At 47.1% G+C, this 23,412-nt stretch overlaps 11 protein-coding genes across 11 annotated transcripts in view; 8 read left to right on the top strand and 3 right to left on the bottom strand.

The window, feature by feature from the left end:
- Positions 1-434, top strand: part of SPPG_08243 (uncharacterized protein) — a gene marked incomplete at its 3' end in the record, with an annotated part of 5,137 nt that extends 4,703 nt beyond the window's left edge. The window contains exon 7 of the mRNA XM_016756403.1: positions 49-434. Coding sequence (XP_016604382.1) covers positions 49-434 — 386 coding nt within the window. The remainder of the gene's footprint in view (positions 1-48) is intronic.
- Positions 435-1,105: 671 nt separating this feature from the next.
- Positions 1,106-2,081, top strand: SPPG_09527 (uncharacterized protein). The gene has a single exon (XM_016757700.1). It carries the CDS (start codon positions 1,231-1,233, stop codon positions 1,990-1,992), a length of 762 nt encoding a protein of 253 aa, XP_016604381.1. The 5' UTR covers positions 1,106-1,230; the 3' UTR covers positions 1,993-2,081.
- A 2,570-nt stretch (positions 2,082-4,651) lies between these two features.
- On the top strand, positions 4,652-7,298 carry SPPG_08242 (metalloendopeptidase; the record flags this gene model as incomplete). Its single annotated transcript, XM_016756402.1, has 4 exons — positions 4,652-5,248; positions 5,311-5,815; positions 5,874-6,602; positions 6,670-7,298. The coding sequence occupies 4 exons, from the start codon at positions 4,652-4,654 to the stop codon at positions 7,296-7,298; spliced, it is 2,460 nt and encodes an 819-aa protein (XP_016604380.1).
- Positions 7,299-7,873: 575 nt separating this feature from the next.
- On the top strand, positions 7,874-8,857 carry SPPG_08241 (uncharacterized protein; the record flags this gene model as incomplete). The annotated part of the gene is made up of 2 exons (XM_016756401.1): positions 7,874-8,091; positions 8,162-8,857. The coding sequence occupies 2 exons, from the start codon at positions 7,874-7,876 to the stop codon at positions 8,736-8,738; spliced, it is 795 nt and encodes a 264-aa protein (XP_016604379.1). The 3' UTR covers positions 8,739-8,857.
- Positions 8,858-9,221: 364 nt separating this feature from the next.
- SPPG_08240 (uncharacterized protein) lies at positions 9,222-12,522 on the top strand. Its single transcript, XM_016756400.1, has 11 exons — positions 9,222-9,373; positions 9,453-9,522; positions 9,591-9,736; positions 9,802-9,927; positions 9,990-10,142; positions 10,215-10,281; positions 10,350-10,522; positions 10,585-10,666; positions 10,729-10,905; positions 10,968-11,153; positions 11,212-12,522. The coding sequence occupies exons 1-11, from the start codon at positions 9,305-9,307 to the stop codon at positions 12,327-12,329; spliced, it is 2,367 nt and encodes a 788-aa protein (XP_016604378.1). The 5' UTR covers positions 9,222-9,304; the 3' UTR covers positions 12,330-12,522.
- SPPG_08239 (diphosphomevalonate decarboxylase) lies at positions 12,415-14,026 on the bottom strand. The gene has a single exon (XM_016756399.1). The coding sequence runs from the start codon at positions 13,864-13,866 to the stop codon at positions 12,586-12,588; it is 1,281 nt and encodes a 426-aa protein (XP_016604377.1). The 5' UTR covers positions 13,867-14,026; the 3' UTR covers positions 12,415-12,585.
- Positions 14,027-14,425: 399 nt separating this feature from the next.
- SPPG_08238 (kynurenine 3-monooxygenase) lies at positions 14,426-16,409 on the top strand. The gene is made up of 7 exons (XM_016756398.1): positions 14,426-14,595; positions 14,665-14,852; positions 14,916-15,052; positions 15,116-15,211; positions 15,274-15,418; positions 15,482-15,661; positions 15,728-16,409. Exons 1-7 carry the CDS (start codon positions 14,478-14,480, stop codon positions 16,271-16,273), a joined length of 1,410 nt encoding a protein of 469 aa, XP_016604376.1. The 5' UTR covers positions 14,426-14,477; the 3' UTR covers positions 16,274-16,409.
- Positions 16,410-17,336: 927 nt separating this feature from the next.
- SPPG_08237 (uncharacterized protein) lies at positions 17,337-18,687 on the bottom strand. Its single transcript, XM_016756397.1, has 7 exons — positions 18,506-18,687; positions 18,370-18,439; positions 18,184-18,309; positions 18,040-18,110; positions 17,916-17,968; positions 17,748-17,857; positions 17,337-17,690 (listed from the first exon to the last, which is right to left on the bottom strand). The coding sequence occupies exons 1-7, from the start codon at positions 18,675-18,677 to the stop codon at positions 17,522-17,524; spliced, it is 771 nt and encodes a 256-aa protein (XP_016604375.1). The 5' UTR covers positions 18,678-18,687; the 3' UTR covers positions 17,337-17,521.
- Positions 18,688-18,817: 130 nt separating this feature from the next.
- Positions 18,818-19,508, top strand: SPPG_09526 (uncharacterized protein). Its single transcript, XM_016757699.1, has 3 exons — positions 18,818-18,905; positions 18,978-19,049; positions 19,122-19,508. Exons 1-3 carry the CDS (start codon positions 18,897-18,899, stop codon positions 19,245-19,247), a joined length of 207 nt encoding a protein of 68 aa, XP_016604374.1. The 5' UTR covers positions 18,818-18,896; the 3' UTR covers positions 19,248-19,508.
- A 214-nt stretch (positions 19,509-19,722) lies between these two features.
- SPPG_08236 (uncharacterized protein) lies at positions 19,723-21,578 on the top strand. Its single transcript, XM_016756396.1, has 5 exons — positions 19,723-19,914; positions 19,975-19,989; positions 20,060-20,147; positions 20,207-20,241; positions 20,311-21,578. Exons 1-5 carry the CDS (start codon positions 19,810-19,812, stop codon positions 21,451-21,453), a joined length of 1,386 nt encoding a protein of 461 aa, XP_016604373.1. The 5' UTR covers positions 19,723-19,809; the 3' UTR covers positions 21,454-21,578.
- SPPG_08235 (DNA-directed RNA polymerase II core subunit RPB11) lies at positions 21,527-22,349 on the bottom strand. Its single transcript, XM_016756395.1, has 4 exons — positions 22,226-22,349; positions 22,076-22,165; positions 21,836-22,010; positions 21,527-21,768 (listed from the first exon to the last, which is right to left on the bottom strand). The coding sequence occupies exons 1-4, from the start codon at positions 22,279-22,281 to the stop codon at positions 21,688-21,690; spliced, it is 402 nt and encodes a 133-aa protein (XP_016604372.1). The 5' UTR covers positions 22,282-22,349; the 3' UTR covers positions 21,527-21,687.
- Positions 22,350-23,412: the final 1,063 nt, after the last annotated feature.

Raw genomic sequence — 23,412 nt, 5'->3', positions numbered from 1 at the left:
TTTTCTCCTTCCTCATTCTCTTCTGTGGTGTCCTTATCCCCCCACAAGCGCTCGCCGAGTTCTGGAAGGCATGGATGTATCCACTGGATCCATACCATTATCTCCTGGAAGGCTTTGTGGTCAACGTTCTTCATGACGTGCCTGTACAATGCACGGACGAAGATTTCATTCGCTTCTCTGCACCGCCAAACACAACTTGTTACGACTATACAAAAGAGTTCTTTTCCATCGGTGCACCCGGCTACATTGCGAATCCCAACAGTACCACTACTTGCGACTATTGTCAATTTGCAGACGGCAATCAGTACATTGATGTGTATGATTGGGATTTTGGAAACCGGTGGAGGAATTTGGGCATTTTCATCTGCTATTGGATATTTAACATTGTCGTGACGGTCTTCTTCACCTATCTTTTCAGGAAGCCCAAGCGATAAGGGCTTTTTCTTGACAAGTCATGGAGTGGGAAGGGATACTTATATAGAATCATTATCTAATAAAGACTATTTCATATCATTAAACTGCTTGACGACCTCATATGAAGCAGTAGTAGGATAATAATAAAAAGTTCCATATAAAAATACTATTTTGCAGAATCGGATCTTTTGCTGACCGTGGCGGCGTTGAGTCTCTTACAGGGTGCTTAAAGGATCAGCAGGACAAGGGAACAAGGGATGCAAGGGCGTAGAATGGACAAGTGTGCCAAAAGAATAAATATCTTTTTGAATGTCGCGTGACGGGGGGAGCAATAACTCAAGTTGCCGTTTTAACTTACGACATTCCTACCTTATCATTTCACAAAAGCAATGGTCCGGATCGTTCGTTTCCTGAAAACGGTTGTGACCAAAAATGTCTTGATAGCCCTGAGGGTTTTGTTTAAAAAGAGATGGTTTACAGCATTATTTTTTTATGTGTGCTCAGCATTGCTGGTTGTTCTTTATCCATTCAATAGTGTGCTAGTGTTCCAATGAGCGAGAAACGACAATGCAGAGATTACAAGTAAAAAAACAGGGACTGAGTGATGGATTGTTCGCTTGCTGCTGCTGCTGCTGCAAGTCGTCGTTTTTGTTGTCTTTTGCTGCGCAATGCTTTGGAGTGTTCCCAAAACCGTATCCCATTTTTTCTCGTGCTACGGCAGTCTTTTCTAATTAGACTGAACAGCCACGATTTCTTTTTTTTTTTTTGATTTTTAAATAAAAGGAACTTGCCGCACTTGACCATGTTTCCCTTTTCATGTCAGCATCGGTGAACATTGCTGGTGAGCCTATCGTTACGCTAGGTTCATCGTCCACATTATCACCCACCACCACCCTTGTGAGTGATGGATTACCACCGCCGCCGTATGGAGGCAGTCATGTGTACCCCCCAACAGCCCCGCCTACTCCCAGTAATCCATCCCAACCTCCTCCGCCATACACAACTCTTCCCCTCCCAACAACAACAACAATCAAATCCCGTCGACCCAAAAATGACACCAAAACGGTGATATCAGCCATTTTGCTGTTTACACTCCATCTGGCGGTCTTGTTGGCGTTTAGTGGGTTTATCGGTTACCAATTCCTGAGAAGGGTCGTGTACCACGGCAGGCCACCCTATTCTATGGTTGTCCTGACTGGGTTTGTCCTCTTCTCCTTGATGGGTCTCTTGTTCCTTGCTTTCCTTTTCACGATGGTTGCGACAGGGTGTCTAAAGTACGAGTGGTGGGATTGGGCTTTATATGGCAAGATACAGCGCGAGGACGACGTTGAGAATGAAGATTCTGATGACGACTCTCAACGTGGAGATGCTGGCTGTGGACCTTGTTGCCCATGCACACAAGGGCCAGGTGCACTATGGTTTAGAGACGCCGGGATGGCTGGTGGAGGCGATGCATGTGCGGCTTGTCTGTGTGGAATTGTTCTACTGGCAGTTGTTGCGGCTTTTGTAGGGGCCATTTGGGTCGTAGGGTTTTCTTATGTTGTTTTATGGCGGGTTTGTTGGAAGATTGTTAGCTAGCAGGTGATTGCTGGTTGTACATAATGATAGAGCTGTCTGTTGTTCTTGGACTTGCAGTTACTTGAAACCCCTTACAGAGTATTTTTCACTCCTTTAGCGCCAGAAACGACGCATGTGATGGATGGCAACCTGCAGATACACACTGCTGGTTTGCATGACATGTGGGCGTCTGTATTAGGCACAAAAGACATGACAGTGCGATCACACTGAAGGCTATTCCAAGGAGGAACAGACCCTCAGATGAACTGTCCTGTTGAAAACTCGCGAATGTGTTTCTCTTCACGATGCATGGGATATGCTTTTGCTAACAAAGCTCTCGCAGGACATGGGTGACTCTACTACAAGAAGATTGCTGTACATATGGCTTGGAATGGACCGGCTTGTAGACAAACTTTCAACCTGGATGTGGATTATCTTTCACAGCACAACCTCAATACTCTGAGCATATGCCAACGTCCCCGCTAGTATTTGGGAGACGGTTATCCTAGTCTGGGAAAACGTTCAGTAAATAAAAAACAACCATTATCATCAATTGGGTACTCCCCATTACACAGTACTGTAGTGTATACTAGCCCCAAATCTCAATTGGACATGCCCGATGTTTTGACCCATTAGATTCACACATTTTGCTGGGTATATCACAGAGTACATATACAGAAATTATTATCTGATGCATACTCCGCCTGTTTTCTCTTACATTTTTAAAGCATGTTCAACTAGTATATGCTATGTAGAAAAGTGGATGGACATCGCAGGTCGTTAAATCATCGACACGTTTGGTCATGTGGGATCACGCTAGTCCACTCTAATGGGGACCATCCTCTTTTCAAATGGCGTCCACCCGGGCTCGCTTCGTGTTTTTATCCCACAGCAAGTTCTTTTTTTACACAACATAAACCACTGCCAAGAGATGCCTCAGAGCAGTATGCATGGTGTACGGTCTTTTTGATACTTACTAAAGACTTACTGTTGTGTCGAATTATGTATTCGCAGATGCAACTGCACCTTTTGGAGTGTTCAAGAAAGGTGGATACTATTGTTGTGCGTTGCTCCAAATGACTGAGATTAATTTTCTTTTAGTTGATGAGTTCATTAGTCAAAATATGAGCAATATGACATCTCATGCTTTGATCGAAATACAAGTACGACGGGTAACGCCTGAGCCGGACGTCTTCTTTCGTGTTCCCGGACGATACGTGTTCGAAAATGATGAGACGGACAAGTTTTGGGACTATGTTATGCATGCATTAGAGGCTCTGGGAGCAGGAGTGGCTGTCGGTGATGAAAATTCGTGGAAATTGATCGGAAGAGGATGGGGTTGGGAGAAATGGTATCCAAAGGAACAGTCTCTGTAAAGCGAGCATATGCGCAAATACTATCGTATTCCAAATCTTCAGAGCTCGAAAAGAAAACTAAACTGCAAATCATTGTATCGCGGGCAGGGGACTCTACGCTCTCCGATCAAGTAGATATCGAATGAACTCCTGCGCATCTTGCTGCTGGTAGCCTCTAAACTGGCAAGTTCACAAGAAGCGCCCAGTATTGCATGAAGGATAAGGGTGAGCTTGGCACAATCTCTTATTATCGGCACATTCTTCCATATGGCGTCTAAGAAGGTTCCTGGACTTACTGCCAATGCGTCGTCTGTACACATTTCGCGCAGCAAGGCTCGTGTTTCCGCCCATACAGAGCTGAACACAACGATCCACTATCTGTGAGCTGAGTATGGACTCCACCATTGCCATGCGACCAATGTACGTACATGTCCTTGTTGGCAGACATTCCACGTGTTATCCGCGGCGGTGATATTTGCGGGGTAGTTGGATGAGAGTCAGCCGAATTTGGAGTTCGTGGGGTGCGCGAGGTTGAGGGCCATATATCCAAGTAATATTGTTGAAACGTTACATTGTGAAAGTATCACACTATATTTTTAGACATTTCAAGCGGTCGAGTAATTCCTGTAGACATTCGACACAACTTTCGATTGCAGAGGTGAGCGTTGTTCCCAGCCGTTCCATGTGGATTGAGTCGGGACTGCTGAATGCCTTGACTGGATTATGACAGATCTCATCTCTCACTAGTCTATACCATCTCGACCAAACTACCCAATCTCGTCGTGCCCAATGCTTATCAGCATCATTCAAAAAATCACGGTCCCATTCTATAAATTTAACAAGCTGTCCGATACATATCAACATATGGTACAATTGTCGTTTGTTGGAACGGTTGTTAAGCCAAGTCTCGCGGCGCGTCGGGTCAAACGTGCCAGTTACATCTAGATTAACATGAGATACATTAGACTTGCCTCCACGATAGAACACGATTTCATTTTCATAGCCCACAGCAAACAACAACAGATGGTACCTTTACGGAATTCCACTACGATGCTGTTAATCTCATCATGCACTCGCTTCATAGCAGCGGGCTCAAACCAGTCGCCGGGGGAAGGATAATTCCAGTCGTCTGGCATTTTTGGTGCGAAGTATAACCGATACTATACAAATGATCTCCCGCACGCCAATGATTACAGAAATCTCCGACAAGGTCAGTCAGCGGTTCCAACCTTTCAAACCATCTAACCTGGCGAGAACGTCCCCCAGCCGAGGCATTTCTAATTCATGCCGACGCATCACTTTACTCTAGAACGAACGCAACAGCGATGGGATCTCCCTTTATATGCGGCTTATGCTGCTTTGCAAGGGCCCGACATCTTCCTACTGTAGGTCGTCCACTTTCAAGATTCACGGCTTTGAGATCCTACAGGCGGCGATTGCAATATCATCCTAGATCTGCATCTTCCTCACCCGAACCTGCCAGTGCCTATACAACTACTTCAAGCACTCACAGTACCAACAAAACCAACGATTCTTTGCGGCTCATATTTGATGATCCATCGTACTGGCACAAAAATCGTTTGCGCCCAACGCAAGGCCGGCACCGCCATGTCGGCCTCTTTGGATTCGCCGCTCTCGACCGTCCAGAGGGCTTCATTCGAGCCGCTCGGGCAGCAATCGATGAAGTCAATCAAATTGTAGAGAGAGTGTGCGCTGCTGCCCGGGAGGGTAATATCAGCGAAATGAAAAAGACGGTCAAAAGGCTGGATCGGTTGTCTGACATTTTGTGCTCGGTGGTGGACACTGCAGAGTTGATTCGGCATGTGCATCCAGATGGCCGCTTTGTCCGGTCAGCAAATGATGCACACGGAATATTGAGCAACTTTATGAATCAACTGAATACTCATCAGGGGTTGTATGAGGTTGGTTGCTCGAATGGTTTCTGAGATATCTAGAGGTGTGGTCTCATCCTAGGACTGTATAGACTCTCAAGCGCGTCGTGCAAGATGCGACGATATCCACCCAGTTCTCCGAACAAGAATTAAGAGTCGCCAACCTCCTTCTTGTCGACTTTGAAAAGTCGGGAATCCATATGCCATTTGCAACCCGGAAACGCTTTGTCGAGTTGCAAGATCGGATCCTCGAACTCGGCCAAGCTGTTGTCATGAATGCTTTTCCGGTAGTAGACAGCATAGAGGTTGAGGACCCTGGGAAGAAACTACAAGGAGTCCCAGAAAACATCATTGCATCAGTCACCGCTGGCTCTCGCGCGATTATACCAACGTCATCGGCAGCTGCGTTGGCAGTTTTACGAATGGCCCGCGACGAGGATGTCCGAAGGAGAATGTATCTGGCAATGAATTCTGGGAGCAAGTATCAAGTGGATGTACTTGAGGAGATGTTGGTAAAGCGAGGCGAACTGGCGCGATTGTTGGGTAAAGAGAGTTATGCTCAAATGTATTTGGTGGACAAGATGGCTGAAACTCCAGGTATGCAGCGACTCTATCGAGTATCCTGAAACTATCTTTGTAACTGAGCATCTGCCAGAGAACGTCATGGCTTTCCTGGAATCACTATCCAATCTTCACAAGCCAAAGGCTCAGAGCGATCTCGATCGGCTCCGCAAGTTAAAAAGCGTGCATTTGGGACCCAATGCGTCACATGAGGTTCAACCATGGGACCGCTTTTTCTATTCACGGTTCATATCTCCTAGTGCCGTAGTTGCTGCCCAGCCTGGTAGCGCTGATCCCTTCCATGCTTCGCCACCAGTGACCGTGGCTGGCGGCGGCACTGACGGTTTATCTGCTTATTTCACTGTTGGGTCAACATTTGATGGATTATCGAGACTGTTCAAATCCCTGTATGGGGTGACGTTTGAACCGGTGATGTTAGCACCGGGTGAAGTATGGCACGAGGATGTGCGGAAGCTGGAAGTGGTCCATGAGACTGAAGGCAAAATTGGAACAATCTATTGCGACCTTTTTCGCCGAGGTCCCGGTGAAGGCCGCAAGTATGAGAGTGCGGCGCATTTCACGGTGAGATGTTCGCGGCGGATTGATGATGAAGAACATTTTGGCCCGGAGTTTCGGTCCGGGATCATGCGGGTTCGTGATTCGGAAAAGGATATTCAGGAGGATGGACTTGTCAAGCGATACCAGTTACCTATTGTGGTTCTTGTCACGGCATTCAAAAAGCCTTTAGGCGTCGATCATCCAAGTCTGTTGAGCCTTTGGGAGGTGGAGACTTTGTTTCATGAAATGGGCCATGCCATGCATTGTAAGTATGCGAGTCGACCCTCGTATTGTTGCTTGGCAATGATTCTCATCTACTTTATTACCTCCAGCCATGCTAGCCCGGACAGAGTTCCAGCACATTGCAGGGACACGAGTCCCTATGGACTTTGTAGAAGTGCCTTCCATCTTTATGGAAAACTTTGCTCGTTCACCAAAAGTTTTAGCAACATTTGGTCGACATCATAAAACGGGCGCACCCCTTCCACCAGACCTTCTACGCTCTGCCCAAGCCACCTCATCCTCGGCTGATGCCTTCGAAACTCAACATCAGCTCCAACTGGCACTATTAGATCAGATGTATCATTCCCCCCATGCCCTCGAGCCGTCGTTTGACTCTACTTCCCTATTAATTGAATCTCAAAAGCGTTTCAACGTCTTCCCTCCCGTACCCAATTCAGCCTGGCAAGTACAATTTACCCATCTCTTCAGTTACGGCGCCACCTATTACAGTTACTTTTGGAGCCGACGATGGGTGAATCGAATTTGGAGGAGGTGGTTCGCGGATCGCGATGAGCAGGCTTGGAAGGAGGGTGGTGAGCTTGTTAGAAAGGAGTTACTAGGGTGGGGTGGGGGACGGGATCCGTGGATAGGATTGGAAAAATTGGGTGTGGTAAAGGAAGGAGAAAGGGAAGGGAAATTTAAAGTTGAGTTGCAAGATTTAGGCCAAGGAGCGACATAGACATTTAGAGCAAGTATGATAGCATTCTTTGATAGCGGACTGTGACTGAACAATATTTTACTTATTTTCATGTGGATGGCCCAATTTATAGTTGAGGTTATTGTGGCCGATGGACATTCATAATGAATCTTTGATGCCATTAGATGATTGACTAAAGGTTTCCAATTCTTTGAACTGACTGATGGACGACTAGCTATTGAAATTCGCGGCAAGGGACCGCATGAGATCGCGCGTTAGCGTATCTCTGGGGACTACTACCGTGCACCCTTCCGACGTTCAAAGAATTTCTTGAGCGATAAGCAAAAATAAAGATCGGTTCCCCAACTCTAAAAATATTTTGGCTGCACGTTGGTAGTTCCCCGCACTTGTAGTCCTCGGCGGTCCTTCCACACGCACCATTACCTAACCTTTCACGTGATTTGGCTCCTGAGTTCTTTTGTGTAACAAAGCTTCGTGTACCTTCCAAGTGGGGGGAGCGAGTACCTTCGTGGTTACATCTTTTTTTTTTTTACCTTTCTGTCGAGGGAAGTGCCAGGTGCACTAGGCTGCGACCAGAAAGAGCACAGAACAAAAACATGGTTACGTTCAGCAACAAGGTGATGGACTACGAGGAGATTGATGAAGAAGAGGAACGGGACAAGACCATTCGACGGGGTAGTATGGTGCAAGAACCCGACCGGCACTTTCACTGCTCAGACTGCGGACTGTGGTTCAGGAGGCTGGAGCATTTGCAGAGGCATGCCTTAGTGCATTCTGGAGAGAAGCCGTTTGTGTGTACTGTTTGCGACAGAGGGTAAGCTTATCGGACCGGTGAGGTTTTTGTCTCGATTTGCGTGTCTGACAACATGAGTATTTATGGGCAGATTCAACCGCTTTGATGCTCTTCAGCGTCACTCAAAAATCCACAGAAACCATCCCCGTCCCAAAAGGCCTCGTCGCAAACCTGTGCGCAAACCCCGCACCAAACATATTTTTCACTACTACGATACCAGCACAAAAACGCCTGAGGACCTTACGAATGCTGCTGCTAAATCGGCCGAACCAGAATCCGCCCCGGTCGTCCCAGACAATTTTACCCGCCTTGCACAAGAAGCAACCCTCAAAATTATACAAGATACCAAGGCTGGCAAAGCATACCTGGCCTGCCCCATCAAGGGGTGCGATGAACGAGTCGAAAGCAGGCACGCAACGACTCATATGAACTTGGATAAGCGTAGTGAGGACCCGGAGCACACTAGCTTGGTTCACACTGCGGTATGCAGAAGGGATATTGAGAAGGACTTGTTGGCTCTTGAAGAGCATGTTGTTTCGCACGGTAAACATGTGATTGGGTTGGACGTTTTGGCAGAGTGCTGTGCAGCTGTTTTGGATGCTGACAAAGAGCCGTGTGCGGGTTGTATGAAGGTTTTTAGGAACAGGGTGGAGGATTTGGTCGATTGAGTTCATGCAAAAGTGCATTTTGGGACAAATATTTTGTGTTCAGTTTTTTCTTTTCGGTATATAAATCCGTATTTTTGTGTTGGTATGTCAATATTGTGATTCGGTTCATGTTTGAAGCATTCCTGTATCTGTAGCAAAGCTTTCTTTCATATTGGCTAACCAACAAGCAGGTGGACTCAGTATGCAAATCCTTTGATTGTTGAAAGCACTACTAGCTGTTGGGCGTCCCTGTCCTGCTGTTTCCAATGACAATACACTACATGTCCAACATCAAGTATCCTGCGTGATGCATAGCCTTTGGGAAGACCGTTTAATATCCATATCTTCATCACTTGAATCAACCAGCAAGACCTCTGAAACTTTCACGGCGACCATAGCCACAAGCCCCGGCAGGATTAAAGTTCGGTTGATTACTCTACTCTGCCACACGAGGCTTAGCAGTTCATACGCTCTCACTTGCCAGCTTTCGGCTGGTATCGAAAGGAAAGATCTTTTGGAGTTTGCTTTTTATCTCCACATTATTTTTTGAACGACTTGCCCTCCCCGTACGGGGATACCCGGCGACCATGCCTACTGTGTCGCGAACGCTGGCTTCCCTTGGCGGGATGACCGCCAGACGTACTACTATCTCGAAGGTAAGATCCGACTGGGCCGCAAGGCGAGATCACCAAAGAAAGATCAGCAGTGAAACTCACAATATTTCCCTCTAAACAGCTCCTCAAGGCCAAAACAATATCTTTCTTTGGCGGAGTGTGTCTTCTTATCAACGGAATGACTGGCCCTGGTGAGAGCTCGGCAGACATGCATTGGCATTGCTGGCATGTGTTGACGCTCCTGTATTTTATATCAAAGGTGTGCCTTTCACTCCGGCTACATTCCAACAATCTGGCTGGTTTTTCCCTACGATCCTCTTTATAATATTTGGACTGGTCTCCGCTTTGAGTATCCTCTTTATTATTGAGGCCATGCAAGCGGTGCCGGGAAATAAACACTTTCAGGTACGCCGAATTCTTATTATTGTAAAGCTCTTGAGGGACTGTAAATGCTAACGTACGGTTTGTAGGGAACTGTAGAGTTTGCGACTCTGATCAACTTTTATTTTGGAGATCTAGCCCATTATCTGGGACAATTCCTGCTTTACGGCGCACTCCAATCGAATGCCATGTCTGGTATTGTGATTATGGCTCAGGTGAGGTACAGCCTAATACCAAACGCTTTATGACCAATCCCATAACTTTGTTTGTATGGTAGGCATTTGATAGCATGATAATCGATATATTCGGCAAGACCTGTGGATTGGCTTTAAGTGGGCCAAATCGTGGATGGTTCTGCGTGGTGAGTAATTCGACAGAGTTTCCTTCTCCATTTGGAGATACTTGGATGCTCTTTACTGTGGGACTGTTGGTAGGTTAACCCTTGTCAGTGTGACAATTGAGTTTTTTTTTTGTCATTCACCATCTTTTGCCTTATTTGCAGCTCGTCCTCATATTTGCCTTTCCGCTGGGGATCGTCAACCTTGACGATAACATCATTGCCCAAATAAGTAGGTTATAGGTAGTGGTAATTATCGTGAACAAATGGATATACCTAACAGAATGTCCTTTGCGATAGTTGCCTTTTGGTTATCCATTGCGATTGGACTTGAGTGGATTGGTGCCTCTTTTCACCAGGGTTTAGAACCCTCGAGAGTTCCAGCATTTGGAAGCGACTATGCCACTGTAGTCGGTACTATCATGCTGAATTTGGCGTGTACGACGGTCGTTCCATCGTGGGTGAATATTAAGGTATGGTTCCACGATTAACAAACATCACTTTGTTGGGCTTTGACGATGATGGCATCATATAGAAACGAACAGTGAGCGCTCAGAGCGTTGTATGGACTGCAATCGCCATTGCAACTGCTTTCTATATGCTGGTTGGACTCATCCGTAAGTTGCGAGATCTCGGATGCGCGCGAGCACGTAACTGATACTTTTTTGCACCTCTCTAGCCGCTCTCGGATTCCAACTTGATAGTTCGGGAAACATCCTTCCAACTTTAATGAAATCCGGCAAGCTAAACAAGGCGTCCGCCTACCTTTTTTCGATTGTTATGCTTTTACCTGCCATTCCGGTAAATTTCATTGTTGCTCAAAATAACATGGTGCAGAACAAAGTCGCCGGAAAACGTGAGTGGATTCAGGGTTTTTGTGTTTGGATAAGCTATGCGCTAATCTCCGTTTACCTGTAGGGACGGCTATCTTTTTGGCGCACGTTCTTCCGTGGTTTCTCTGTATTCCGCTGCAAACAGGAAATTCCATGCAGGCTTTCATTAACTGGACTTCCCTGTTCTTCGTCTCTACTGCCAATTTCATTATCCCCTTTGTTATTTATCTGAAATGCCTAAGATTCCGAAGAGAGTACAACGAAAGTCGAAGTATGTGATACGCAAGGATGCATGCCTGGGATAAGCTATTCACATCTTATATTTTCAGTCCTCACTGAAAAGCAAAAACTGCTGTTGAAAGAGATACACTGGTCATCGAGAACCATCCACAAGTTTATTGATGAAAAGTCCGTCCGTGACTCTCTTGTCGCCCCTGGCGGCGAACGGCGACTGCCTCGAGATCGGTCGGAACTATCAATGCGTGGAGCCATTCCTCCCTTGGAAATTGAGACCGCCGCACCTTCCGATATTGTATTGCCAACATTGAGCATACCACCACCAATAGCTGTAACGCTCTCTGAAGATGCCGCTGCAGTCCAAGTACCAATGCCATCACCGAGCGGCTCAATTCTCAAGAACCCTCTAGGAAGTAAAGGAACGACTTCTGGACGGAAAAAGTCGGTGATGATGGCGTTACCTGACGAGCACCCAGTGGAGGAACATGAGGACTCGGCGACTCTTCCAAGAGCATCTAACATTCACTATGAAGCGATGGATGATGCCTCAGTGACTACGGCTTCCACCGCACCAACAGGGGAGGGTATGCGCCCGTCCTCGGAGATTCAGAGAGGCGTCACAGCATCCACAGCAGGGCCATGGACGGCCGTGCGATTATCGACTGAGCAGGTGCAGGTGGGCGGTGCAGAAGAATATTTAAAAGATGATGTTCCGGATCCCGATCTGGAACACAAAATTGCGAGACGGGAAACACATCATCCATCCTGGGACATGGAGGGTGGGGGAGGTGTACGAGGAACATTGAAACGGGCGATGAAAAGCATGAGAGCCGCGAGTCCCTCAAGAGCCGGTGCATCCTACACAAGACCGGGGAAGGATACGTTAACTCGAGTTGCAGAATCGGCGGACGGGCGCGATATGATGGCACCGCAGGATGTTCCACTGGAGCCTATCCACGGAGGAGAGGAGCCTGGTCCGGCGCCTTCACGGCGTGAAACAACGGGCAGCAATGCAACAGATATTTCAGATGGAGCAGATTTACTTCGCAAGGCCACTCTTCCAGTACATCCCCAGTACATTAGTCCCACGTTCAGAAGTATACCTACATGGTTTCCTGTCCGGGGTCGCGTGGTGGCCTGGACGTTATTGGTCATAACAGGGGGCATCAGCGTATCCAATATCATCATTGCCATTGTAGCTCGAAAGTAGGACCAGTGTTTCGGGACTGGGACTATGAATGAGAGGAAAAGGGCCTTTCATGTGGCTGCCTTATTTTGTACGATACTCGTAATCTGCCGTAGTGATCTGTTGATAGTCCAGATTCTGTGGACCCTTTTCTCTTTGTAATTGCTGTCACTAGCGTTCACTATATATATACTTTTTGTTTGTCTTTCTACCTCGACCAGCCAGAATTAAGTGGAAATAACTAGCGTTAAATCATATTTCTAGGTTGCGTTGTGGTGTTCTATGCAATCTCTGTCTTGGGAAGTCCATCTTCGCCAAGAAGCGAAACATGGGCGTTCCATCCTCTAGCTAATATCCTTGGCCCATCACCAACACTTGTGCTTATGATTCTCCTCAAGCTCCCCCTTTCAAGCGGTTTCATACCAATTCTGGAAACCATGTCATCGACAGCTTTGACGTTCTCGGATCCCATAAAATTTGCAGCCCGTCCAAAGTACTCTTTCCTCTCACCTTCCCCCTCTGGTGGAGGAAAGAATCTGTTGACAAGGGCCAATACCTCTGGAACATGCTCCTTCAAAATGTACAAGACAGCATTTGGTCCTGCGTCAAATGTATATGCCGCGCGATACCCCTTCTTTCCACGACCACTCCTTCCGTCGCCAGTGAACAATGCGTTGTAGGCTGTAATGAGGTGGATGACAGCTCGAGAGACGTCGTTGAGGTACGTAATTGGGGGAAAAGTGTCCAAACAAACTGCATGGAATTGATTCGAATCCATCATGGTCAGCTCAGCGAATGCATCGTAATCTTTGTTGGCGATTGCTTGTTTCATATCTTGCATGCGTTGTGGCACTTGACGGATGCGCTCTTGGAGTAGTTCAGAGGTCTCCACGGTTAATTGCATTCCTGCTGTCGATGGAGTGTCCTTTCGGGCGTCTGATGCTACGAGAACGAGGGCTTCCATATCTGGCCAATGGGATTCATCGGCTACTTGGACGGCGACAGAGTCGACACCATCTGGTCTTGAACCCATTTCCCAGGCGACGAACCCGCCAAATAAACTCCTGCAGGCAGATCCGGATCCGAGTCGTGCGAGACGGGATAGGTCGGATCTGGATACCTTGTCGGCTACGCCTATTGCGTGGGCGATACCGAATGTCAGAGCTGCGAAACCGCTTGCGCTGGAAGCTAGTCCTGCGGCCGTTGGAAAGTTGTTTTGGGAACACACGTGAAGTTTTTGGGCAGAGAGTTTTTCTAATGACGCATCGTCTTGTTCCATCCGCTGTCTCAAGGCGCGTAGCTCTCGTACAACATTCACCATACGCTTATTCTTTGTTACATCCTCTTCTTTCCCGTTCAACCATAAACGATCTCTTTCGAACGACGGGTCGGCTCGTACTGTTGTCGTCGAGCGGAGGTCATCTTGAGAAAGCGTAAGAGACAGCGAAGAGTTGGTGGGAAGTAGGAGGGATGTGTCTCGCTTTCCCCAGTACTTTACGACGGCGATGTTTACGGGTGCTGAGACCGTTACTTCGAACGCATGGGGGTTCGTTGAAAGCATATCTACGAATGCCGGTGGTGTGGGTGTGGGTTCTTGGAGTCGTTTGTTAAAAATGGAGGTGGATCAAGAAGCGGCTCAAGTGTTCTGTTTTTGTGAATGTGTGGTTTGCAGATCTCGGGGCGAGGCATATCGTGCGACGCGCTGAACATGCGGGTTTCTTTGGTTGGATCAGGCGATGGGCGACGCGCCCGCCGTTCGACCAGCCGCTGTTGGCAGCTGTTACTTTCAGCGAGCCAGAGACTTATTTGAGAACTGCTGCGATTCTGAGAGCCTTCAGCACACCAGTTACTATAATGGCGTACTTGAATAGAATAAGATAATGTGTCCACCCCATTGACAACCGTTGAATGCTTTCTTTGCCATACAGGCTGACTGATTGCCAACCAAATGAAGATACTGAATATTTGCTGACAGTCAGCATTGAGATGATTCCAAAGACATTTGTGTAGTTTTCATATGAAGCCTTGGAGCATTATGCATTCCAATATATGGTCGATCGACCTTGCCCTCCATTACGTGACTCATCACTCAGTCTGTGAGTCAGCTCGGACAGTCAGCAGTGTGGTTTGTAGCATTTGCATCACCAGCGCTCGTTGCTCCAGTTTGTCCGAATGGCTTCTACTGAGCCCTTTTCAGTAGTAATAGTCGGCGGAGGCCTTGTTGGGTCATTGGCTGCCGTATTCTGTGCTAAACGTGGGTGGAAGGTTGATTTGTACGAGTTGCGAAAAGGTTGGTGATGCTTGTCTGCCAAAATGGAAAAAGACCAAATAACTTACTGTCCACTGGGCATGCGAACAGATCCCCGAGAAGATGCTTCACAGTCTGGTCGATCTATTAATTTGGCGTTGTCAGTCCGTGGAATATCCGCGTTGAGGGCTGCCGGTGTAGAAGAGAAAATACTGAACAATATGATACCAATGAAAGGAAGAATGATTCATACAAGAGACGGAAAACTGTCTTCGCAGCCGTATGGGATTTTTGGAGAGGTATCAAATCTAACAGAAAGATGTTTCTTGTCTGGATAATAGCTAATTTCGTGTCGTTACCAGTGCATCAATTCCGTGGATCGCATGCTGATGAACAAACACTTGCTGGATTCTGTGGAAACACTGCCTAATGTCAAGTTGCATTTCGAGCATGATTTGAAGCAGTGTGATTTTGATGCGCGCAAGGCAGTATTTGCCCGGTACGTCCTATTTTCATCCTCTCTTATATGGATGGAGGAGCTGATCTGTTTTTGTGTTTCCAGAAAGGATGGATCATCCATTACGGTCCATGCGGACTTGATTATAGGAGCCGATGGCGCTCACTCACGAACACGACAGCAGCTTATGCGCAGAACTCGGTATATAGTTATTTCCTGTCAACGGCTTGCACCGAGCTGTTGGCTGACTCATGTGGCTATAGTGTAAACTTTTCCCAGAGCTACATTGACCACGGATATGTCGAGTTGACCATTCCTCCAACCCAAGATGGCGATTATGCGATGGATGCCCATCACCTTCACATATGGCCTCGACAAACATTCATGATGATTGCCCTGCCGAACCTCGTAAGTCCATCCGCGAGTCCTGCACAGACCACCGTGTCGCGCTAATCATGATTGTACGCTCAGGACAAGTCGTTCACTGTCACGTTATTCATGCCGTGGTCTAAATTCGAAGCCATAAAGACGGAGGAGGACCTAGTGACGTTCTTTGAAGAGACGTTCCCGGATTCAGTGCCGCTGATGGGTCAGAAGTTACTGGTCCAGGAGTACTTTAAGAATTCCAAAGGTAGCCTAATTCAGATTAAGGTGAGTAAACCGTACTGCTCAAGGTCAATGGATCAATAGTAGGTAGTAGTTAACGATCGATTAAAGGCGCGACCCTACCATTTCCGGGACCGCGTGGTTGTGATAGGGGATGCAGCACACGCCATGGTACCTTTCTACGGACAAGGAATGAACTGTGGAATGGAGGACTGTATCGTGCTTGAATCGATTTTAACGAAACATTGTGGATTGCCTTCCTCCGGTCGACGTCCTAGCGCAGACACGCTGGCAGCCGCTTTGGAAGAGTATACAAACACACGTAACCCAGATGTGGAGGCCATGTGTGACCTGGCAATGTACAATTACATTGAGATGCGATCGTCCGTAACCAAGGCAGGATACATCTTCCGTAAGACTGTTGAAGGCTGGCTACATAGGCTGATGCCTACCGTCGTGATTCCCTTGTATACCATGGTCTCCTTTACGCGTATCCCATACGCGGAAGCAATGCGCCGTTGGGAAAGGCAGAGCAAGTGGTTCGATCTTGCGCGGTGGATAGGGGAATTGGTGGCTATATCGACTGTGGTGGGGGCTGGATTGTACTGGGGAGCTCGGTGGAGGGGGGTCCGTGAGTTACTCTGGCGACAAAATTAATATTATCTAAAATAAATAGTTTACCATTGAAGATAACTTACTGTACGTAGGTCGACGTGGCATTTTGGCTGCGTGAAACAGCACTGGTAGCACTGGTGAACAATAACGTATTCCAAGGTTGGCGTTCTTGTTCTAGTTGGTAAACTGCGCGCGTTCTGGAATATCTTGGACGCGTTAGCCAGGTGTTGTGTCGCACACTTCGGAAATTGTGCTTTGGGAGCATGACGACGCAACCACCGCCTGCACTGGGCGGAACAAGAGAAGGCTTTCGCGAAGACACGGACGTTGTTTTTGTGGTTGGACCACAAATATTCACTGCCCATAGGTATGGAAAGTATGTGTTTTGCACTGCTGGCTTCTAGAAAACATGTGTGCGGGAATGGTGGAGAGCGAAATTCAACTTCCACTTTTTTGCATCATGTCAGCGTGGAAGTAACAATTCTCTTCACAGCCAGGTCCTGGCCGGACAGTTACGGCAATTCGCACACTTGTCAGTATCCGAACCACCACCACCTAGACCCATAACTCTGTCCCTCCCGCCCTTTATCACACCCCCTTCTTTCGAAGCCTTCCTCGGCTATCTTTATACCAATAAATACGTCCCACCATTACCACCAGGAACACCACCGGACCTTCCAAAGGACCCTCCTAGAGAGGAAACACTGCTCTATTCTGTAACAAGACCAAAGATACCACCAACTTCACCAAGTTTACTGGTGGAGCTTTATCGGTTGGCACAAGAATTTGATGTAGAAGAACTGAAGAATCTTGTGGCGAAAGATATGGTGGGTCGACTGAATGAATCAACTGTTTGGGAAATGCGACGTAAAGCATCAGAGTGTGGAGTAGAGTTGGTTACTGCCATGGCCAATGCGTTCATAACAAAGAATGGATTAGTTGAAGGTGCGGCTGGATCTGGAGTGGGGACGGGGCAGGGACGGCAAGAGCAACGACCGATGAAGAGAGTGGCGAGAAGGTTCTCGCCCACAGGAGTGGAGCTATGACTGTGACGGGAATTTACCGCTCAACAAGACGAAGAGAGCGTGCGGCTGTAACGATCGTAGTAATTTGGGACTTTGATTTAATAAACTAATATACCTTGTCGATCAGTTTTTAACCTGACAATGACACTGACATGATCTTTCCCGCTGTACCGAGAAAGATAAGCGAACATGATGGCGCCCGTGGAACCACGTCGAACGAGCTCATATTTACAGGAACGCCCAAAATAAATGTAGATCGCGCGGACTATGCTCCCTTCTCGTCAACTAGGTCCTCGCTCATCAACACATATTCCCTAGTGCTAAATCCAAACTTTAATGTATCTCCCAATTTGAGCTCCACGTATCGTGATGCAGGTATCCGATCACCATTGATATAGGTACCGTTTGTCGCATCCAGATCAATGATGTAAGGCCTACGGTTATTGTAAGTAAATACACTGGTCGGGGTGAAATGGCGTAATTAGACTCACTTTACTGTCCGCGTGCCTTGTCCTATTGCATCTGTGTCAACAATTTGACGGTACTGTAACACTGCATGCTGTTTGGAGCAGGACGGGTGATCTATGGGAATATCTGCAACCTGGAGACATCGCACTGTTACTATCAATGGGCTTCAGAGAACCAGCTTGCAGGCTTACCAGTCGGTCGCGCCCTATGAGAAACGCGCTTTGACGATGGATGTGCAGCATATCTGTACAAAAGGTTATATCGATATGAGGAGACACGATCGAATCCGAGTTGAAGAAATAGAAATACACCAACCTATTTGGTCTTTTCCTTTGAAAACATACAGCCTATATCGTCCCTTTGGTTTCCGCGCCTCGGGAGGTTCACTGAAGAGAGGATACCGTACAAAGATTAACGCTGTGTATACAGACAGCGAGCTATCAAACGTCCATATCTTACCTGTATTTCAGTACGACACCTTTATACGTATTCTGCTCGGCCGCTAAAGCGCCGGAAACTTCAAAATTAGGTTGCTCTTTTGGAATAGTAGGTACGGCCTCCTTGTTTTCTGTTTGTTCCTGTTTTCTGTTGTAGCAATCATTTAAACAGGGCACTTTGGGACAGTGCAATGTGATCTCCTCTTACCCATATCGTTGCGATTCTGGCACGCCTTCGAAACGCCCTTCATTTCTCCGGTCACGACGATTCCCATCATCTAAAGCAGGTGTGGAGGAGCGTTAATACAAGGTCGACAAAAAGAAGCTTCAGATCTATAGAGTACCACGTCTCCTTCTCCCATCGTCCGGGCTCCGGCTTCGGCTCCTGTTTCGCCGGGGAGCGCGATCCTCTGATGGTGAGCGTCGTCTTCTTCGAGGTGGTGATCGTGACACCTCGTCTCTGAACGAGCGGCGGTCGTTCTTGGAACGCTTCGGTGAGTGGGTTGGAGAAGGCATTTTGTAAGCGACATGACACTTCTGATCTCCTCAACCTTAGTCCTACTCTCACGTGAGCTGAACTGTGTCACTGCCAGCCAATAGCAAATAGAGCGCGCCGCTCCATCGCCTCATTAAATGGCGCCTCTCATGGCTTATAAAACTGGGTTGCTGTCGTTCGAGTTTCAACACACATCTTCAAGCGTTTATCCTTCTTTTCCATCAGCCAAAACCCACACAATGACTGAGGTATGCCATTCTTAGGCTCTTGTTTGCAAACGAAGCTGGAAAGGCCGCTCACGGTTTTGTGTTCTTTAACAGCAAACTTACAAGTTCAAGGTTGGCATGAGCTGCAGCGGATGCAGTGGGGCTGTAGACAGAATCCTCAAAAAGGTAAGAGTACATAGCTGAGCGCTATATTCAGAGCATTGCAAAATTGCCAACTTATTGCTTCTCGTTGAACAGACCCAAGGCGTATCCTCTTACGACATATCACTGGAAAACCAAACAGTCGTCGTCAAGTCGACGCTTAGCCAGAATGAAGTCTTTGAGGCTATCAAAAAGTCGGGAAAGCCCGTTGAGGCCATTTAGTGTATGTAGGAGAGCACGAAGTTGGGGGTGCTTTGGAAGTCTGCGTGTTGGTAGCGATGGTTCTCTAGCATCGCAATCCCGGTTAGGGTAGCTGGTTATGTTAGATGGTTCAAGGCATGTAGCGCGAATAGATGCTGCGATTAACCACAGAATTCACACAAAAGAGTGAAAATCTAGCAGGGTAGCTATAAAAGAACTCTGGTGCGTTGAAATTGTTGAACAGATGTTATGCCAGGTCGCAAATCCATCAACAGTCTTGTCAAAGGCTGAATATTGCGCATCAAGAATTCCCCTTTTCGCTTCCATCCGTCCGTTTCTCCTTCATAGTGTCATTGTAGCATGGCCCTCCGTCGTTTTGTAGACGCAACGTGCGCGCGGAGACAACCGCCCGAGGCTTGCCATTCCCAAAACTGTGCCTTACAAACACGTGACAAGCTGGGTTGCCCGTTCCAAATTCACATCGGAGAAGGGTGTGATTACTGTTCAGCGCTTATAAAGTCAGAAAGCTCTTTACGAAACCCTCCCGCTAAGCGGCCCAAACTCTTTCGTTTTCTCCTTCTCCATGGCAGGCCGTGGAGGATTACCGGACCTGGCGTCCATGCCAAATAGGGACTTTTACGAGGTCCTGAGTGTTCCTCGGACGGCAGATGCCGAAGCTATCAGAAAGGTATGCCTTGCACCTTGATCCCTAGCAAAGTCATAACGTTTATTAACAATTCAAATATAGGCATATCGACGCAAGGTACTTTGAGCACATTGGTCCTTCTGTTGGCACTTGACGTGATCTCAACTCTTGTGACTGAATAATATAGGCACTCCGTTGTCACCCTGACAAAACTGGGCAAGACCCTGCGAATATAGAGCTTTTTCAACTCGTGCAAAGAGCGTATGAAGTTTTGAGTGAGTCGTCGTGATATATTACATCTTTGATCTCAAGCAAAGTGCTGACGGGGCTTTAGGCGATGAAAAGAAGCGAAGGATATACGATCAATATGTATAGTTTTTTCTGTTTGGATACTGAAGAGATGTATTGATTTCTAATGACACTTTGTGGCTGTCATAGGGCGAGCGGGGCGTGGTCCTAATGGAATCGATGGGAGACGTTGCCCCTTTTATTGACCCGGATATTCTACTCGCAATGAACACCCTCTTTTTCGTCGGCACACTTATTGCGGCTTTGTTGATCATGTTTCCCGCATTTATTTCTGTGCGCGCGGACAACAAAGTTTTCTGGTCGTGGGGTGTGGTGTTTATCCCGCTATTTATTGTCGATTTGTTCCTCCTTTTCGCTCTTTTATCGACTCGCTCAACAAAGCAAACTCCAGAAGACGAGGAGGAAGATGGGTTTACGGAAGATCGAACAGCAAATTTTGAGCGCCGGGAGCAGAGAGAGAAGAAGAAGAAGCTGAAGGCGTCGTCTAACTCTTTAGTCCGTTGGTGCTATTTTGGGCTGTTCCTTCTTTTCCAAATTTTCCTCGTGCTCCGTTTGGACGATACTGTCGATTGGAACTGGGCAATCGTGTTTATTCCATGGTTTTTAATGGAAATTCTCAACGTTATTGACATTACTGTCGCTTATGTGAGGACAATTCGGCAAGGAGCGATTCCCTTGCCGTACGATGAAGACCCTGAATCACAAACCCCGGGAACCCGACCTTTCTCGTCAATGGAGAAACTGGCACTTTTCTTCGATTCCTATTCGACATTTCCGCTCCGAATTATTCAAGCAGCTTTGCTGATCGCAAAATTTAATGGCGATATAAGCGCATCTTGGGGATTAGTGTTCCTTCCCACATGGCTCTGGGCATTCATTCAGATACTTGTCATCATAATGGAGCATGTGGCTGTTCGACGTGCTACCGCTGCCGCTGGAAAGCCTGCCGAACTTCGAGTTTTGCTTGTTGGCCGAATTATCTTTTTGATTATTATGGCGTTTTTCCTCTATCTAGGAGTTGGACTCTTGGTCAAACGGTTGGAGGACGGTATGGGTACACCGTCAACCGCGGTGATTCTAATTCCGGTGTTCATTATCAGCAGTCTGCTCTTTTGCTGCTTTTGCTGCTGTCTTCCATGTCTGGTGTGTTGCATGCGACGAGGGTTGGAAGCAGAATTGAATGGAGAGGATGACGTGCCGATTGGAGAGATCGTGGCGTCTGACAGGCGAATTACTTACGTAGCGACGGGGGAACCATCCACTTCGGCTTAATAATTACTTACGTAGCGACGGGGGAACCATCCACTTCGGCTTAATAGTACAGCTGTTACGCATAATACTCAATGTGCATTTTATGTATCATAAGCGACTCGGTAATAATTAATAGCATTTACAATAGCTTTGGTACTTTTTATATACAGGTTGCTGGCGCATTGGATCGGCATTTCAGAGCCCTCCAAGACGAGTTGGAGCATTTTGGCGCACCACCGGTCAATCGACTTTTTTCTAATACGCTGTATCGACAGAGTTGTACATTGATCCGCCCATTGGCTCCGACTGAGTCAGACCATGTAGAGTGAGTTCATTCTACAAAAGTGTGAGCCGTTCAGCACCAAAAATACTCTTGACGCAAGAACTCTCTCAGATGGTTTACCTCAAACTTGAGCTTGATAGAACTGATTTCGCGAATCAAGCTATTCACGTCATTTTGCAGAACCTCAAGAGGTGAGGTCTCTGGAGTTGTCTGAACTTTGAGAACAAAAGAATGGTGCAGTGGGTGGGGCATTTTGTATCCGGCAAACAGGACTTTAGAGTTTTTCAACAATTGTCTACAAGCCAACTGGGTTAGGAACTCTGCGCAAGGCGGGAAGCAGGATGTGTTGGTAAATCTTACGTGCGTAGGAGGTTTCCAAGGGTGTGATCCTCTTTCTGGACCTCAAAGGTTGCGGCGTTTGGGATCTTTGTGTCCTTTATCTCTCTGACCCTATAGTGCGGTATGTTAGAACGTGGCTTTAGATAAGGCACATTGTCGGGATGAGCTTACTTTTTTTCCCCAGGTGCCAGATTGTACAGCTCCCATGTTGCTGGTGCGTTGGACATGATGACGGAGAGCGTTGCTTAGATTTCACCCAAACTGTTGTGTGGCCTGCTTCTGCTGCCAACGACCAGTGGCACCGTTTTGGAAGCCTTGACAACTGTGCCTCATGCGCAGATATTGCATAGTGTGGAGGTGATTGAAAATGGCACTAGAATTCATTATTATCCGGATTAATCCGGTTAGTCATATCGCATAATCAGCACCCCTCTATCGCTCAGATTGGTGTGGCATGTATTGTAATGTTTTTTTTTAAACTGCGGTGAGGTGCATGCGGAAGGTCTATAAAAGGGGGACCTTCTGTCTCTTTCCCTTTCCTCTTTACCCATCTTCGACTCGCAAGCATCTGCCCACGCTCAAGCAACTCTCAAGACCAGCATGAGAATGCCGCTCTGGCAACGATCGCAGGTATGCATTATCTTTGTATGTTCCCACGCCCGTATTCCGAGTCTAATTCTGGTTTAATTAGTATCTGAACATCCTCCGACTAAAGAATATCGGAATCAAGGGCTTAGTAGGATTTCTCTCGTGTGGTGGGCTTAGTTACCCGGTTAGAACAACCGTAATGTATTGCATGTGCCATTGGGCCTAGTAGTAGTTGGTTGTAAGGAGGGAATTACTTGGCTTTTCCGAACCGGTTGTCGCCGGTATCTTCCCTGGTGTAGCTAGTGCCAGTTTCTGTCACCTCTACACTACAAGTATATGGCCATCTCGACTTTTGAATTAGCAAGGCATGTCCTGCAATTCCTCAACACAGGCTCTGTATGGTCTGGGATCTCTTTACAATACGAAAGCATAGCAATACATGCAGAAATTATTGTACTGGATGCAGTGTAGCCTACTCATGTCGTACGCTATTATGGGATGCATCTGTTCTTTTTTTTTGTTCTTTTTGCTTGTCTCTTCCTAAAGGATTGACAGTACATGCACCAATAGAGCAACCTCGCTATCTTTAATTTGAAATGTACATTAGGTCTATTTAGTGCATTAGTGTCGACAAATTCAACTGCGCAATACAGATCTGCTGGCAACTGGAACATAGCACATACACAACACCCTATCCAAAATTCAATAACATCCGCCCCATGTCTGAACCCCGACGTTATATGCAAGCTAGTATCTCCATGTATCAGATA

This window comes from Spizellomyces punctatus (genome assembly GCF_000182565.1).
Source record: "Spizellomyces punctatus DAOM BR117 chromosome Unknown supercont1.20, whole genome shotgun sequence".
Lineage (NCBI taxonomy): Eukaryota > Fungi > Chytridiomycota > Chytridiomycetes > Spizellomycetales > Spizellomycetaceae > Spizellomyces > Spizellomyces punctatus.
Note: the sequence above shows the minus strand (reverse complement) of the source record. Positions and strands in the feature narration are given on the sequence as shown.